This window comes from Stegastes partitus, unplaced genomic scaffold, assembly GCF_000690725.1.
Source record: "Stegastes partitus isolate 25-593 unplaced genomic scaffold, Stegastes_partitus-1.0.2 Scaffold2003, whole genome shotgun sequence".
In the NCBI taxonomy this organism is placed as follows: domain Eukaryota; kingdom Metazoa; phylum Chordata; class Actinopteri; family Pomacentridae; genus Stegastes; species Stegastes partitus.
Window position 1 is genome coordinate 103,592 of NW_007579734.1, and position 12,017 is coordinate 115,608.

Consider the following 12,017-nt stretch of genomic DNA (forward strand, 5'->3'; position numbering starts at 1 on the left):
GGTGTGATTTAAACTCAGAAATCAGTGAAGCAGCAAAACATCAGATTTTCAGTGAAGCCTTTTAACTTTGTCACAAAAATGTTTCATATTTGAGGTCAAGTCCTCTTCTGACGATTTTTCCAGGATCCTTGGAAACACTTGAGAATTAAATGCTGCAGCTCAGTGAGACGCTGTCCAAAGCTGAAGGATCTTAATCTGAGGCTGTTTGATAGTTTAGGCTTCATGGAAGAAAAGTCTGCTTAAAATTCTGCAAGTTTTATTTCATAATTAAATTGAACAAAATCATCATTGTTTAATTCAGATTTAATTTACAAATGTGATGAGAAAATAAATTACTGCAACAAACAGACCGACGATGGGACTGACCCGAACCCAGAACGAATCAGTCAAGAGCTTCAGGTTCCCGTCTAACAAATTCTGGATTATGTGAGTGGATTACTGAACTCCGCTATGATTGAACTTCATATTGGTGGCAGATATTAGAATCTTCACGATGTCATTGGTTCTGTACGAGCTGCACACATCCTTGTTCAGCACATTTGATCGCGATGAACAGGTCTGAAGGAAGAACTGCATGAACAACCCTGCTGCCTGTTTAGTGGTTGTTTGTACAGATATTTAAATGTATTTCTACTGAACGTGTTGTCGGGGTTCTGTGGTTCTGGACTGATGGTGGACCTTCTCTGTCCTACACCTGAACGGACCAGGGCACGAAGGTTCCCGGCTCAGCAGCAGGACACTGCAACACAAAACAGGTTCAACTTGCTTTAAGACACTTCAAGACAACCAATGAGTGAAGCTTTAAGCTGCTCGTCGCCACCGAGACGAGAAAACGATGTTTTAATGAGTTCACGTATTCAAGCGTCAGCTTCTATGTGCTGCAGGTCTTTAAAGGAAAACGCAGAAAATAAAAGCATTGATACGACTGTCAGTGGATCTGTAGCTGCGATCGGTGTCCGTCTGCTCAAACAGAACCTAAAGAGATCAGCACCAGCAGCAGAACCCGTTTTCTTTGATGGACAGGACGGTGCCATAAACTCTAACAGGACAGAAATGCTGTTCTGCTTGGCTGAGGTGGAAAAGTTGCATCTACAGAGACCACGGTTCCTTCTTTCACTGTCTGAGCTCTGAACGACCACGTTAGCGCCACCTGCTGTTCCTCTTTGTGTTCTCCAGCTAGTAACACTAACAATCAAATCCTACCAGTTTGGTGAACCGGTCGCTGCAGGCGTTGCGGATCCTCTCGGCCGAGGCGGGGCTGTCCAGCCTGAACGGACCGCTCAGGCCCGATTCGGACCGGGCGGCGCTGATGGCGTCTTTGATGGCGTAGAAGACGGATGCAGCCAGGAAGAGTGGAGGTTCACCCACAGCCTGTCAGGAGGAGACGAGTGAGCTTTTATCTGCAGAACAGTGACGTCTGAACAGAACCGGAGGCGGTACCTTGGAGGCAAACACGGCCTTGTTGTTGGGGGCGTCGCGCAGCAGCGAGACGGTCAGCTGGGTCGGAATGTCGCCGAAGGCCGGGATCTTATAGGAGCCTGGACCCCGAGTGAGGAGGACGCCCTGAGGAGAGTAATGCAGCTCCTCCAGGGTGAAGAGACCCAGACCCTGCATGAAGCCTCCCTCCACCTGCACAGGCAGCAGCACAGTTAGACCTGAGGGGGGCGCCACAGGAAGCACCGACCTCCACATTAAAAGCATGAATGGTGACACTGGATAGGCTCACTGATGATGAACAAGTTTACTGAACAGAGAAAATAATGAAGAACGTGAGAACATGTGACAGGAACTTAGTGGACTCTGGTCTCCTCCATCAGAACATGTGAGCAGAATTTAGTGGACTCTGGTCTCCTCCATCAGAACATGTGAGCAGAACCTAGTGGACTCTGGTCTCCTCCATGCTGAGGAGGACTGAGTCTGTCAGCAGATGAAGACTGAAGGAACCAGAGATGGACTGACTGTCGTTCAGTTCCTGCTGTGGAGCCTGACGGTAATCTGTGGATCTGAGCTGGTAGTTTGTAATCTTATATCAGAGACAGTACTCTGCTGTAGAAGTAATCTGATTACTGAACAGGGAAACAGATATTTAGATGATGCTGCACTTGCTGCTGCTGTCAGTAAACACTGACCTGTCCGATGTCGATCGCTGGGTTCAGACTGTGACCAACGTCCATCACGATGGTGCTGCTCAGGTTCTGTAATGAAATGTGTCACAAAAATACTCTGATTTACACAAAGTAATGACAAAGCTACAAATAAACCAGCATATAGAAAGACAAAATAGAAACTAAAGCTGGTTTGACTTCAGACAAAACTGAACATCTGAAAATCTTTTTTGGTCTTTTACAAATTGTTAATGTTTTATTTTACTTTTCAACAAATCTGATTTCTGCCAAATATTTTCACTAGATGTCTTCTGAACACCTCTGTGCCTGTATTTCTTTTCATTTTGCATAATCTGTACATGAAAAACAGTTTCTGTCTATACTGTACTCAGGAATCATGCCAACAGCAGACACTGCACTATTTTCAATACTGAAAATAAAAGTTGAATTTTAAGCAGTTTTATAGATGAGACATCTGTTCGATTCCGTTTCAGACTCTAAGAGACTGGTTTTAAGAATGCCCTAATGATGTTTGAAGAGGTGATCAAACGGTCTGGAGTTCATGAACAGCAAGTAGATGTGATGGTGTCATCAGCATAGAAGTGCACATGTGCATGTCCCCACACTGATAGTACTTATGTGGTAAAAACTGGGGCCTAATAACGATCCAGGTGTGCAACATCAATCTACATTATGAACACATATTTAATTCACAGAGAAACACCTCCCTTAACCTTCAATGTAAGTTTGGGAATGTGGTGATGTAGCTGTTTTGCGCCACCTTGTGTTGGATTTTTGTTACTTTATAGCTGTTTTATGTGTCTTATGTGCATTGGGTTGAAGTCACTTTGTAGTGTTTAATTCATTCATTGCTTGTTGAGCTTCTGTTTGTGGGACCTTGTGAGCTCCGGTCAGACAGTCGATCTCCACCTCTGAACAGGCCACTCCGTAGCAGAAGTAGTTGAACACTCGGCCTGAGTTTGAATCAAAGTCGTAACCGAGATCTGGAGTCCTGAGAAGAAACAGAAAACCGTGAACCTCTCTTCATGGATCAAACATTACCTGAACCAGTGACTGAACTCACTTATAAAATCCGTTTGCACTGAGGTTGACTCTGTCGAAATACGCTGCCGTCACCTGCAACACGCAGAAACACTGTTCACCGACGAAAAAGTAGTAAATACAGGTTTACTAGCATCTCTGTCCAGTTACTGTAAAAGCCAAAGCTGTGGGCTACAACGTCATGAAGTTTCATTTGAAATTCTGATTCTAATATTCCTCTTATGCTCACCCAGTCCTCCCATGATCCTTTGGGGTTCTTGGCCTTGTACGGTTCCAGGCGTTTGACCAGCGTCTCGCAGGCGTTCTGCACTGCACCGCCGTTCAGGTCGGAGGAGGCGGAGGCGGCGGTGGGGCTGGTGTTGGGCACCGTGTTGGTGCTGGTCTCTGTGATGTGGATCTTTGAACAGGGGATCCCCAGAACCCGGCTGGCGACCTGGAAACACTCACAGATGAGACCTAAAGAACACCATAAAGCTCAACATATACGCAGACGATGCAGTGTTTCACGTCTCTGAAAGGTTAATAGTCCTTCCTGACAACGCTTTACATCAGGCCTTCAAACTTTACTCTTTGCTGCTTCTTTTTAACATTTTAACTCTTGTTAATGTGAAGCTGCAGTTCCTCTGATGGTCACATGATGGTGTCGTCTTTACTTTATAGAAATAAAAGCAACAAAGCTGCAAATTACTGATGTAGAATTTCAAAATCAGTGAAAAGCTGCTGGTCCTACACGTCCTGTACCTGGACCATCTTGGTATGGAGTCCTTGTCCCATCTCGGTTCCTCCGTGGGTCAGCAGAACCGAGCCGTCGGTGTAGATATGAACCAGAGCACCGGCCTGAACACAGGTTAGCGTTAGAACCCTCTTGGCTGGGTTAGGGTTAGGGTGGGGTTAGGGCAGTGGTTCTCAAATGTTTTCCGTTAAATTTACATTCTCGTCACAAATTAGTCACGGAAAAATGGGTCGTGAACGAAAAGTTTTCATTTGAGTTTTCATTGACAAAATGAACACTGGCCCGGGGTCACCATTTGAGAAGCACTGGGTTAGGGGTTGGGTTGGGTTGGGTTGGGTTAGAACCCACCTGGTTGAGGAAGACGGCGGTGAAGCTGATGCCGAACTTGGTGGGAACCACAGCAAGGCCTCGCTTCGTCCAGCGGTTCTGTCTGAGCAGAGAACAGAAAAACAGTTTTTGCTTTTTTTTTTTCTTTAGTTATTTTTTTGGCCTTTTTGCCTTTATTTCACAGGACAGTCAAAAGAGAGACAGGAAAGTGGGGGAGGAGGACGGGGGAAGGAGATGCAGCAAAGGGCCACGAGCGGGACTCGAACCTACGGCCGCTGCATCGGACACTACAGCTCCTGTACCTGGGTCGCCAGCTCAACCAGGTGAGCTAAAGTGGCAGCCACCAGCTTTTACTTTCTGAGGAATGACACCTTCAGATGTTTTATCCACTCAAACGTTCTAAAGCTTTATGTAGCTGCTGTAAATAAACCAGTACCACACCATCTGGAGATGGGACAGACACTCTGGTCATCATCTTCACCGTCTGACTTTTTTGACCATGTACTTGTGTTTTGTTGTTCCATCCATGTTCACCTGAAACACTTCTTAGTGCAGAGATCAATTAGAAAGTTCCCGTGAGCAGGTGATTCGGTCCGTTTTCACGCTTAAAGTGACACGAAACCACGATAAAAGAGAAGTTCTGAGTCTCTTTATTACTTCATTACATTTTGCATCTGTTTTTCATTGTTGGTCTGTTTCTGGTTAGTTTGACTTTCTCTGTTGTTATTTTTAGTTGTTTTTTTTACATTTTGATGTCCATCTGATGTGTGTCTCTGCCTGGTCATTGTGAGTCTGTTCTTGCAGTTCGTGTCTCTTGTGGTCTATTGTTGACTTTATGAATTTCAGGAAACGTTACAGAACCCTTTAAACAGGAGCTCACCTGTTGTACAGCTCGACGGCAGCTCGGCGTTGCTGGTATCCAGAGCGGGACAAACACTCGTCCCAGCAGCGGTCCAAAGTCAGGTGATCCAGGATCTGGTTGTAGGGTGTCAACTCGCCTTCCTTGTATAGGTTCAACCGACGGACCTGCAGGAGGACGGAGACACTGATTGGACGCTGCTCATCCACTCAGCCATCAGCAGGTCATTTACCATCACAAACCTCATCCGCGGAGCGGCCCAGACTCTGAGCCACGTCGGTGATCCAGCTCTCGGCCACCATCATGCCCTGCGGCCCACCGAAGCCCCTGAAGGCGGTGTTGGATGGCAGGTTGGTACGACACAGGAAGCCGCAGCCACGCACATTGGCCACACTGTACGAGTTCTCCATGTGGAACAGAGCGCGCTCCATGATCTTGGAGAACACATGTGATGTTAGAACACCTTCAGCAGAAGGCGGCAGGTGAACTGTGGTTGGTACTCACCGACAGCGACAGGTCCTTCGAGTTTCCTGCGTTGCTGTAATATGACACGTCCAGAGCCACAACCTTTCCGCTGTTCAGGAACCCGACCTGCAGCGACGCAAGTTTCCTGTCAACATACAACTCTGTTCTAAAGAAAATGCAACAAACAGCTCCAGCAGGGGGCGCCCTCTCACCTTGTACTTCCCATAGAAGGGGTGTCGTCCTCCAGTGACCAACATGTCCTCATCTCGGTCCAACATGCACCTGACCGGCCTCTTCAGCCTGGAACACAGGCGGTCACAAGCTCAGCGTTTCACCGGATTTATTATTGATCACCGATCGATTTGTGACGTACTTGTTCGCTGCCACGGCAACCACAGTGGACAACACGGTGGTCCGACTCTCCTTCCCACCAAACCCACCACCCATCCTCTTCACTCGGACCAGAACTCGGTTGGCGGGGATGCCCAGCGCCTTCGCCACCAGCACCTGCAGCAGAATCCAAAAATAGAGAGAAATTCAGCGTTAAAACGGGACCCATGTTTGGAAGTACTATTACCTGTTTATTACAGTATTGTTACCTGAGTTTTGTGACTTGTGTTTTGCAGTACTTGTACCTGCGGTTTGCAGTACTTGTACTTGAGGTTTGCAGTACTTGTACCTGGGGTTTGCAGTACTTGTACCTGTGTTTTGGAGGCTGACTGCGTGGACACGAACAGCTCAATCTCGCCATCTTCTCCTCGGGGAACAGCAAGGGTCACATTGGTCTCCAGGTAGAAATGTTCTTGACCTCCGATGTGAATCTCACCTGACAGCCAATCAATAATCAATAATCAATACCTGAGGACCAATCAGAGGGATTCTCACTCAGAGGTCTTCTTACCTTCCAAGATGTGGTCGGCCTGTTTAAACCCCGCCTCCAGGTCTCCCTTCTGGATGGTTCTGGTTGGCTGGTAGAAGGATTGGGCAGCGATGGCCTCCTGTCAGTCAAACCAACAAACACAGATCAGCTTGAATCTAATCATCAGCTGTGATTGGTCGACGGCAGCTCAGGTGAGTCTCACCTGGATGGTGACGACCGGCGGCAGCTCTTCGTACTGAATCCTGACTGCTCTGGCGGCTCGCTGAGCGTGAAGCTGAGTGTCGGCCACCACGGCGCCAATGATGTGTCCCACGCAGGTCACCTGGGCAGAAGACAGACACGTGACCAACCTGAACCCCACGGAGCCCCATGATTGGTCACATTTACAGAAACACACCTGGCCTTCAGCGAGCACGGTCTCGTCATATTCAATTGGTCCGGTGGCGTTACTGCCGGGGATGTCGTCAGCAAACAGGCAGCAAACGACACCTGAGGAACTCTCCGCCGCCGCTGCATCAACAGAGCTGCGACACGTAACACACACGGTTAGACTGCAGGATGTGTGTACAGGTGTGTACAGGTGTGTGTGTGTCCAGGTGTCTTACAGGATCCGAGCGTGAGCCTTGCTGCTGGTGATGAGTGACAGGTACAGCTCGTTCTCGTACAGCGGGATGTCGTCGCAGTAAACCGCTTCACCTGTCGCCTGCTTCATGGCCGACAGGTGCATCATAGGATGGCCTACCACGTCATCCTGACTCCGCCCCTGTGGCACCGCCTACAAAAGGAGTGTCAAATTACACACTTGGCCACTGAACCTGAGTCTTCACAGTAAAATCTTTCATTCCTATTGGACGTCAGTGTCTGCTCTGTGGCCAATGGGTTACCTGGTAGATCTGAACACTGGTCGGCGTCTGCGGACAGTAAACTTCTGTCGCGGTCAGACAGTTTGAGGCGACGTCGTCCACGGCAACTCCCTGACAGACGACATGAAAACATTTGAAATAAGCTCTATTTTGTTTTAATCACAAGGAACAACGGGGAGAACCTGAGAACCTGCAGTCGCAGCTTCTGCAGCACCGTCAGGTAGAACTTGTAGAACAGGCTGAGGCTCAGAGTCCGCCGGTACGTCACCATGCCGCCTGGCGCCGATGGGTCCAGACTCAACTCCTCAGCCAATGAGGAACAGGCATCCTGCAGAAGCTCCTCCCCCCATGGCCTGCAGAACAGCAGATGGTTACTTCCTGCCTCCTGCCTTCCTGCTTCCTGTCTCTTCATGTCTTACCTTCCCAGCAGTCGGCTGGCCGTCTGCTTTGCCAGGACTGTGGTGGCCGCCATGCCGCCATAGCTCAGCCTCAGGTCCTCGACCACATTCATCCCCGCAGTGAAAGTGACGCTCATCGCCGCGGTGACGATGCTGATGTCATCCTCGCGGCGAGGAGACTGTTTGAAGGCGGAGACGAACTGATTCTGAGGAGACAAGACAGAGTCAGAAGGCGAGCACAGCTCTGGTTACTAGGCATTGGGAAGCAGTTGCTAAGTGACAGGTACTCTGATTCAGACAACATTGTGAGGGTTGCTAAGTGACTGACAGTGGTTGCTAGGTAACTGACATGTTGCCGTTAAGAAACTTGTAGTTTCTCGATGATGGATAATGTTTCTGACAGACGGTGGTTTCTACGCCGCAGACAACGTTTCTGGTTGACAGACAGACGGTTGCTGGGCTACTGGCACTGGTTTCTGGAAAACTGGTCGTGGTTGCTAGGAGACTGAGTTGTTTTTCAGGTAACAGAATGAGTCTCTACGAAACAGACAGTGGTTGCTAGGTGACTGGAGGTGGTTGCTAGGTGACTGTACCTTCTTGCTGTATGGGATGTGCACGGAGAGCAGGACTTCTTGCGGTCGCAGAATCGTCCTCCTGTAACTTGTGAAGAAACCGTCGTCCATCTGAACCACACGACTGCCGTCTTACAGACAACAGAGGTCAGAGGTCACATGACTGCACAGTTAGTAGGCCCTTTCAAAGTAAACTCTCAGTGAAGTACAAAATAAAGGCAGGGAGTGTTACCTTTGTCCATCAGTGTGAGTCTGCAGCCTGCCGCCATAAAAACAGGGTTCAGGTCAGATATGGGGCTCGCGGTCATGATGTTTCCCCCAACAGCCTGAAGACACAACGGTCACGCTTAACACACAAATACACTACGCAATCACTTTTACTAGACAGACGATGATTCAACACAGCGAGTTCAACACCTTCTGTCGCTCAAAGCAAACACAAAGAAACAGGAAATTCTTTCTAAACGGCTGAACAGAATCAGAATATTTCCCGGAGAACATCCACTTGCTTGGTGTATTTCCTGAAATATTCCTCGTTCCTCCTCAGCCAAAGTCCCACGAAACTAAACTCACCGATTTAGTATGATCCTGGACGAGCCCTGAGTTCAAACCAAGCTAAATGTGTCACCGCCATGCTGGCTGACCCATACCACACTCATGTCTAACTTTAGAACAGATAACAAACAGCGACTCACCGCCACATTTCGAATCTGTTGTCCAGCGAACCAGCGCAGCTGTTCCAGGATAGCAAGGAAGACTTCGGTCCGATGAGGAGGAAGAGCGTCGGCCGCCTGCCTCAGTACCGCCCCCATGTGGCTCAGAGTGCATGCCGCACCAAACACAATTCCTGAGCACAAACACAGAGGTTTAATTTTCAGCTAGTTGTCATCAACTCGGTTCCACATTTCTAACACCGAACTTCTTTCATCTGCTTTTCTTTCTCAACATTTGATCACTTGAAGGAATCAAATGTTGAAAAAGTGAAACTCTGATGATTCTGTTTGCAGGTTCTGGACAAACAAATTGTGTAAAAACACGCACTTCAAACCCAGGAGGCTAACGTAGCGACCAGAACTAACTGGTTACCAGTGGTTAGTTAGTATTATAAGTGCGGGCTAGGGTTATCTATTGTTAGTCAGGGCTAGTGTTAGACAGGGTTAGAGTTAGTCAGGATTAGTGCTAGACAGGGTTAGAGTTAGTCAGGATTAATGCTACACAGGGTTAGAGTTAGTCAGGATTAGTGCGAGACAGGGTTACAGTTAGTCGGGGTAGTGTTAGTCAGGGTTAGAGTTAGTCAGGATTAGTGCTAGACAGGGTTAGAGTTAGTCAGGATTAGTGCTAGACAGGGTTAGATTTAGTCAGGGGCAGTGTTTGTCAGGGCTAGAGTTAGTCGGGGTCAGACAGGGTAAGGGCCTGTCAGGGTTAGTGTTAGAGTTAGAGTTAGTGAGGGTTAGTGTTAGATAGGGTTACAGTTAGTCAGGACTAGTGCTAGACAGGGTTAGAGTTAGGCAGGGCTAGACAGGGTTAGAGTTAGACAGGGTTCAAGTTAGCTAGGGTTGGAGTAAGTAGGTGCTGGAGTTAGTTTGTTATCATCAGTATTAGTTGTACTCACCGTCCTCGGTGTGAGTCACAGCATTCAATTCGGAGATGAAGGTCGGAGAAAGAATTATCGGATAAACCGTGTTCTTAAACTTCACCTCAATACCTGAACACAGAGAGTGAGCCAGTGAACGAACAGTGGATGGATGGATGGATGGATGGATGGATGGATGGATGGATGGATGGATGGATGGATGGAGGTAGACTGACCCACTTCTGTGTTGCCCACCACCACTCTAGCATTTGGATGTTTCCATTTCAGACGCAGAAACTCGTCCAAACTGTCCGGCTGCAGCCACGTCGATCGGTCTCCACGGAAACACAGTGACTGTGACCTCTGACCTTTAGACAAAGTCTAGGAGGAAGTAAGGAAGGCAGGAAGGAAGGGAGGAAGGAAGGAATGAAGGGAGGAAGGAAGGAAGGAAAGAAGGAAGGGAGGGAGGGAGGGAGGGAGGAAGGAAGGAAGGAAGGAAATGAGGGAGGGAGGTATGAAAGAAGTACAGGAGGAAGGAAGGGAGAAAAGAACGAAGGAAGGAAGCTGAGCCTTCTGTCTGTAAACATATGTGATGGAATCGTGATTTTAGATGGTTGCCGTGGCAACTGCTGTGTTTACCATGAGTTCGGGGGGGAAGATGACTTCCTGCGTTGGATCTAAAGGCATAAAGTCTGCAGCGCTAAACAGGGGCGGGGCTTCCTGCAGGGAAACAAACCACAGTTTACGGGTGAAAGCATTACCGCTGCTGGAAACACAGCGCTCACACTTACATCATCAGAGGTTTTGTCAGCTGCGCTCCCATTGGTCAAACAGCAGCCGTTTTCCCGCCCTCTGCCTCCACAGCACGCCCCCTCCTGGACGGAAAAACAGTCACAGAGTCAGACTTCACCAGATCTGAGCCTAAATTCATGATGTTTGATCAAAGTCGCTTCATGTCTCATTGAAACAGTGTCCTAAAATAAAACGTTTGTTCTCATCAGATTCGGTAAAAACCAACAAACAGCAGAACTAAGACATCCTGGACCAGTAAAAGTAGATCAAATGGAGGATCCAGAGGAGCCCGTGGTTGGACCATCCATCCACAGTGAACCTCCAGCTGCCGAAATCACCACAAACAGATGGAACCGGCACAAAGAGAAACCAAACCATAAAACTGAGGCACACAAAAACAAAATCAGTCAAGACAAGAGAAAGCAGAGTGCTTCAGAGGCTGTCAAAGGGTCAAAAAAGACATTTCTCTGCTATGTGAAGACAAAAGTTTCTTCTCTCTGGATTCCTTTGTTCTGACTGAGTCCTGCTGACAGAAGACGTCTGAGAGTTCTGTCTCCTCTTTCATGGTTCTGGTTCCACTGAGCTGCAGGACGTTATGCAGAAACATGGACCTCAGCAAAGGAACATGAGATAGAGATGTTGGAGCTATGATTTGATTCAGATGTCTGATGGAGGGACAGAATGTCACCAGGTGCTTGGTGTTGGGCACTGAATGGTGTTCGCCAGCTCCACCTTTTTTGTGAGCCTGATTTACTCACAGGAGACAGGTGAGGGGGAGGAGCTGGCAGGAGTGGTAGGACGCCAGTTTTTTGACCGTAGTCTAATACGAACATTATGAAATCTGTCCTTTTGAATATAATAAACGGAACGAAGAAGAACTACGCGTCAGAACTTTATTTGCTCCTGTCATATGTGGATCCGAGCAAAGTTGCGTCGGATACCGCAAGAAGAGAGTTAAACTGAACCACAGAGAGTTAAAGTGAACCACAGAGAGTTAAAGTGAACCAGGAGCGTCTAAAGCAGGATCCCTTCTCACCACGGTGAACGTCTTGAATCCCTCCAGGATCGGTCGATATCCGGTGCAGCGACACAGATTCCCTGAAAGCAAAGATCATCTTGTTGTCAGTCTGATCTGATGGCTTCTGTCCCCCCAATCAATAAACTGATAAATGATCAAAACACAGATAAATACCCTGGAAAGCCTCCTCCACGTCGGCCATCCTTGGTGTCGGCCGATTCCTCAGCAGAGCGTACATGGACATGACGATTCCCGGACTGCAGAATCCACACTGAGAGCCGTGAGACCGAGCGAGTCGCTCCTGAAAGCAGTTTAGAGGCACGACTTGAATCCTGACAGGTTGTTATTCTGCTAAAGACTTAATCTGAGT

At 48.2% G+C, this 12,017-nt stretch overlaps 1 protein-coding gene across 2 annotated transcripts in view; it reads right to left on the bottom strand.

Moving 5' to 3' along the window:
* Positions 1-239: 239 nt before the first annotated feature.
* xdh (xanthine dehydrogenase) overlaps positions 240-12,017 on the bottom strand; it is a 15,388-nt gene continuing 3,610 nt past the window's right edge. Inside the window, exons 5-35 of one of the 2 annotated variants that reach the window (XM_008303421.1) lie at positions 11,822-11,948; positions 11,666-11,727; positions 10,629-10,712; positions 10,477-10,557; positions 10,074-10,218; positions 9,877-9,969; positions 8,960-9,111; positions 8,497-8,590; positions 8,286-8,395; positions 7,714-7,898; positions 7,485-7,647; positions 7,316-7,405; positions 7,037-7,206; positions 6,829-6,955; positions 6,634-6,753; positions 6,453-6,549; positions 6,253-6,377; positions 5,925-6,058; positions 5,764-5,851; positions 5,591-5,677; positions 5,329-5,520; positions 5,108-5,253; positions 4,249-4,330; positions 3,909-4,004; positions 3,397-3,600; positions 3,190-3,242; positions 3,003-3,117; positions 2,130-2,195; positions 1,441-1,629; positions 1,204-1,371; positions 240-739 (exon numbers count right to left, since the gene is read on the bottom strand). In XM_008303421.1, the coding sequence (XP_008301643.1) occupies positions 689-739; positions 1,204-1,371; positions 1,441-1,629; positions 2,130-2,195; positions 3,003-3,117; positions 3,190-3,242; positions 3,397-3,600; positions 3,909-4,004; positions 4,249-4,330; positions 5,108-5,253; positions 5,329-5,520; positions 5,591-5,677; positions 5,764-5,851; positions 5,925-6,058; positions 6,253-6,377; positions 6,453-6,549; positions 6,634-6,753; positions 6,829-6,955; positions 7,037-7,206; positions 7,316-7,405; positions 7,485-7,647; positions 7,714-7,898; positions 8,286-8,395; positions 8,497-8,590; positions 8,960-9,111; positions 9,877-9,969; positions 10,074-10,218; positions 10,477-10,557; positions 10,629-10,712; positions 11,666-11,727; positions 11,822-11,948 (3,696 nt within the window). In that variant the 3' untranslated portion in view covers positions 240-688. Of the gene's footprint in view, positions 740-1,203; positions 1,372-1,440; positions 1,630-2,129; positions 2,196-3,002; positions 3,118-3,189; positions 3,243-3,396; positions 3,601-3,908; positions 4,005-4,248; positions 4,331-5,107; positions 5,254-5,328; positions 5,521-5,590; positions 5,678-5,763; positions 5,852-5,924; positions 6,059-6,252; positions 6,378-6,452; positions 6,550-6,633; positions 6,754-6,828; positions 6,956-7,036; positions 7,207-7,315; positions 7,406-7,484; positions 7,648-7,713; positions 7,899-8,285; positions 8,396-8,496; positions 8,591-8,959; positions 9,112-9,876; positions 9,970-10,073; positions 10,219-10,476; positions 10,558-10,622; positions 10,713-11,665; positions 11,728-11,821; positions 11,949-12,017 lie in introns of both variants that reach the window. The other variant, XM_008303420.1, reaches the window with a different exon arrangement.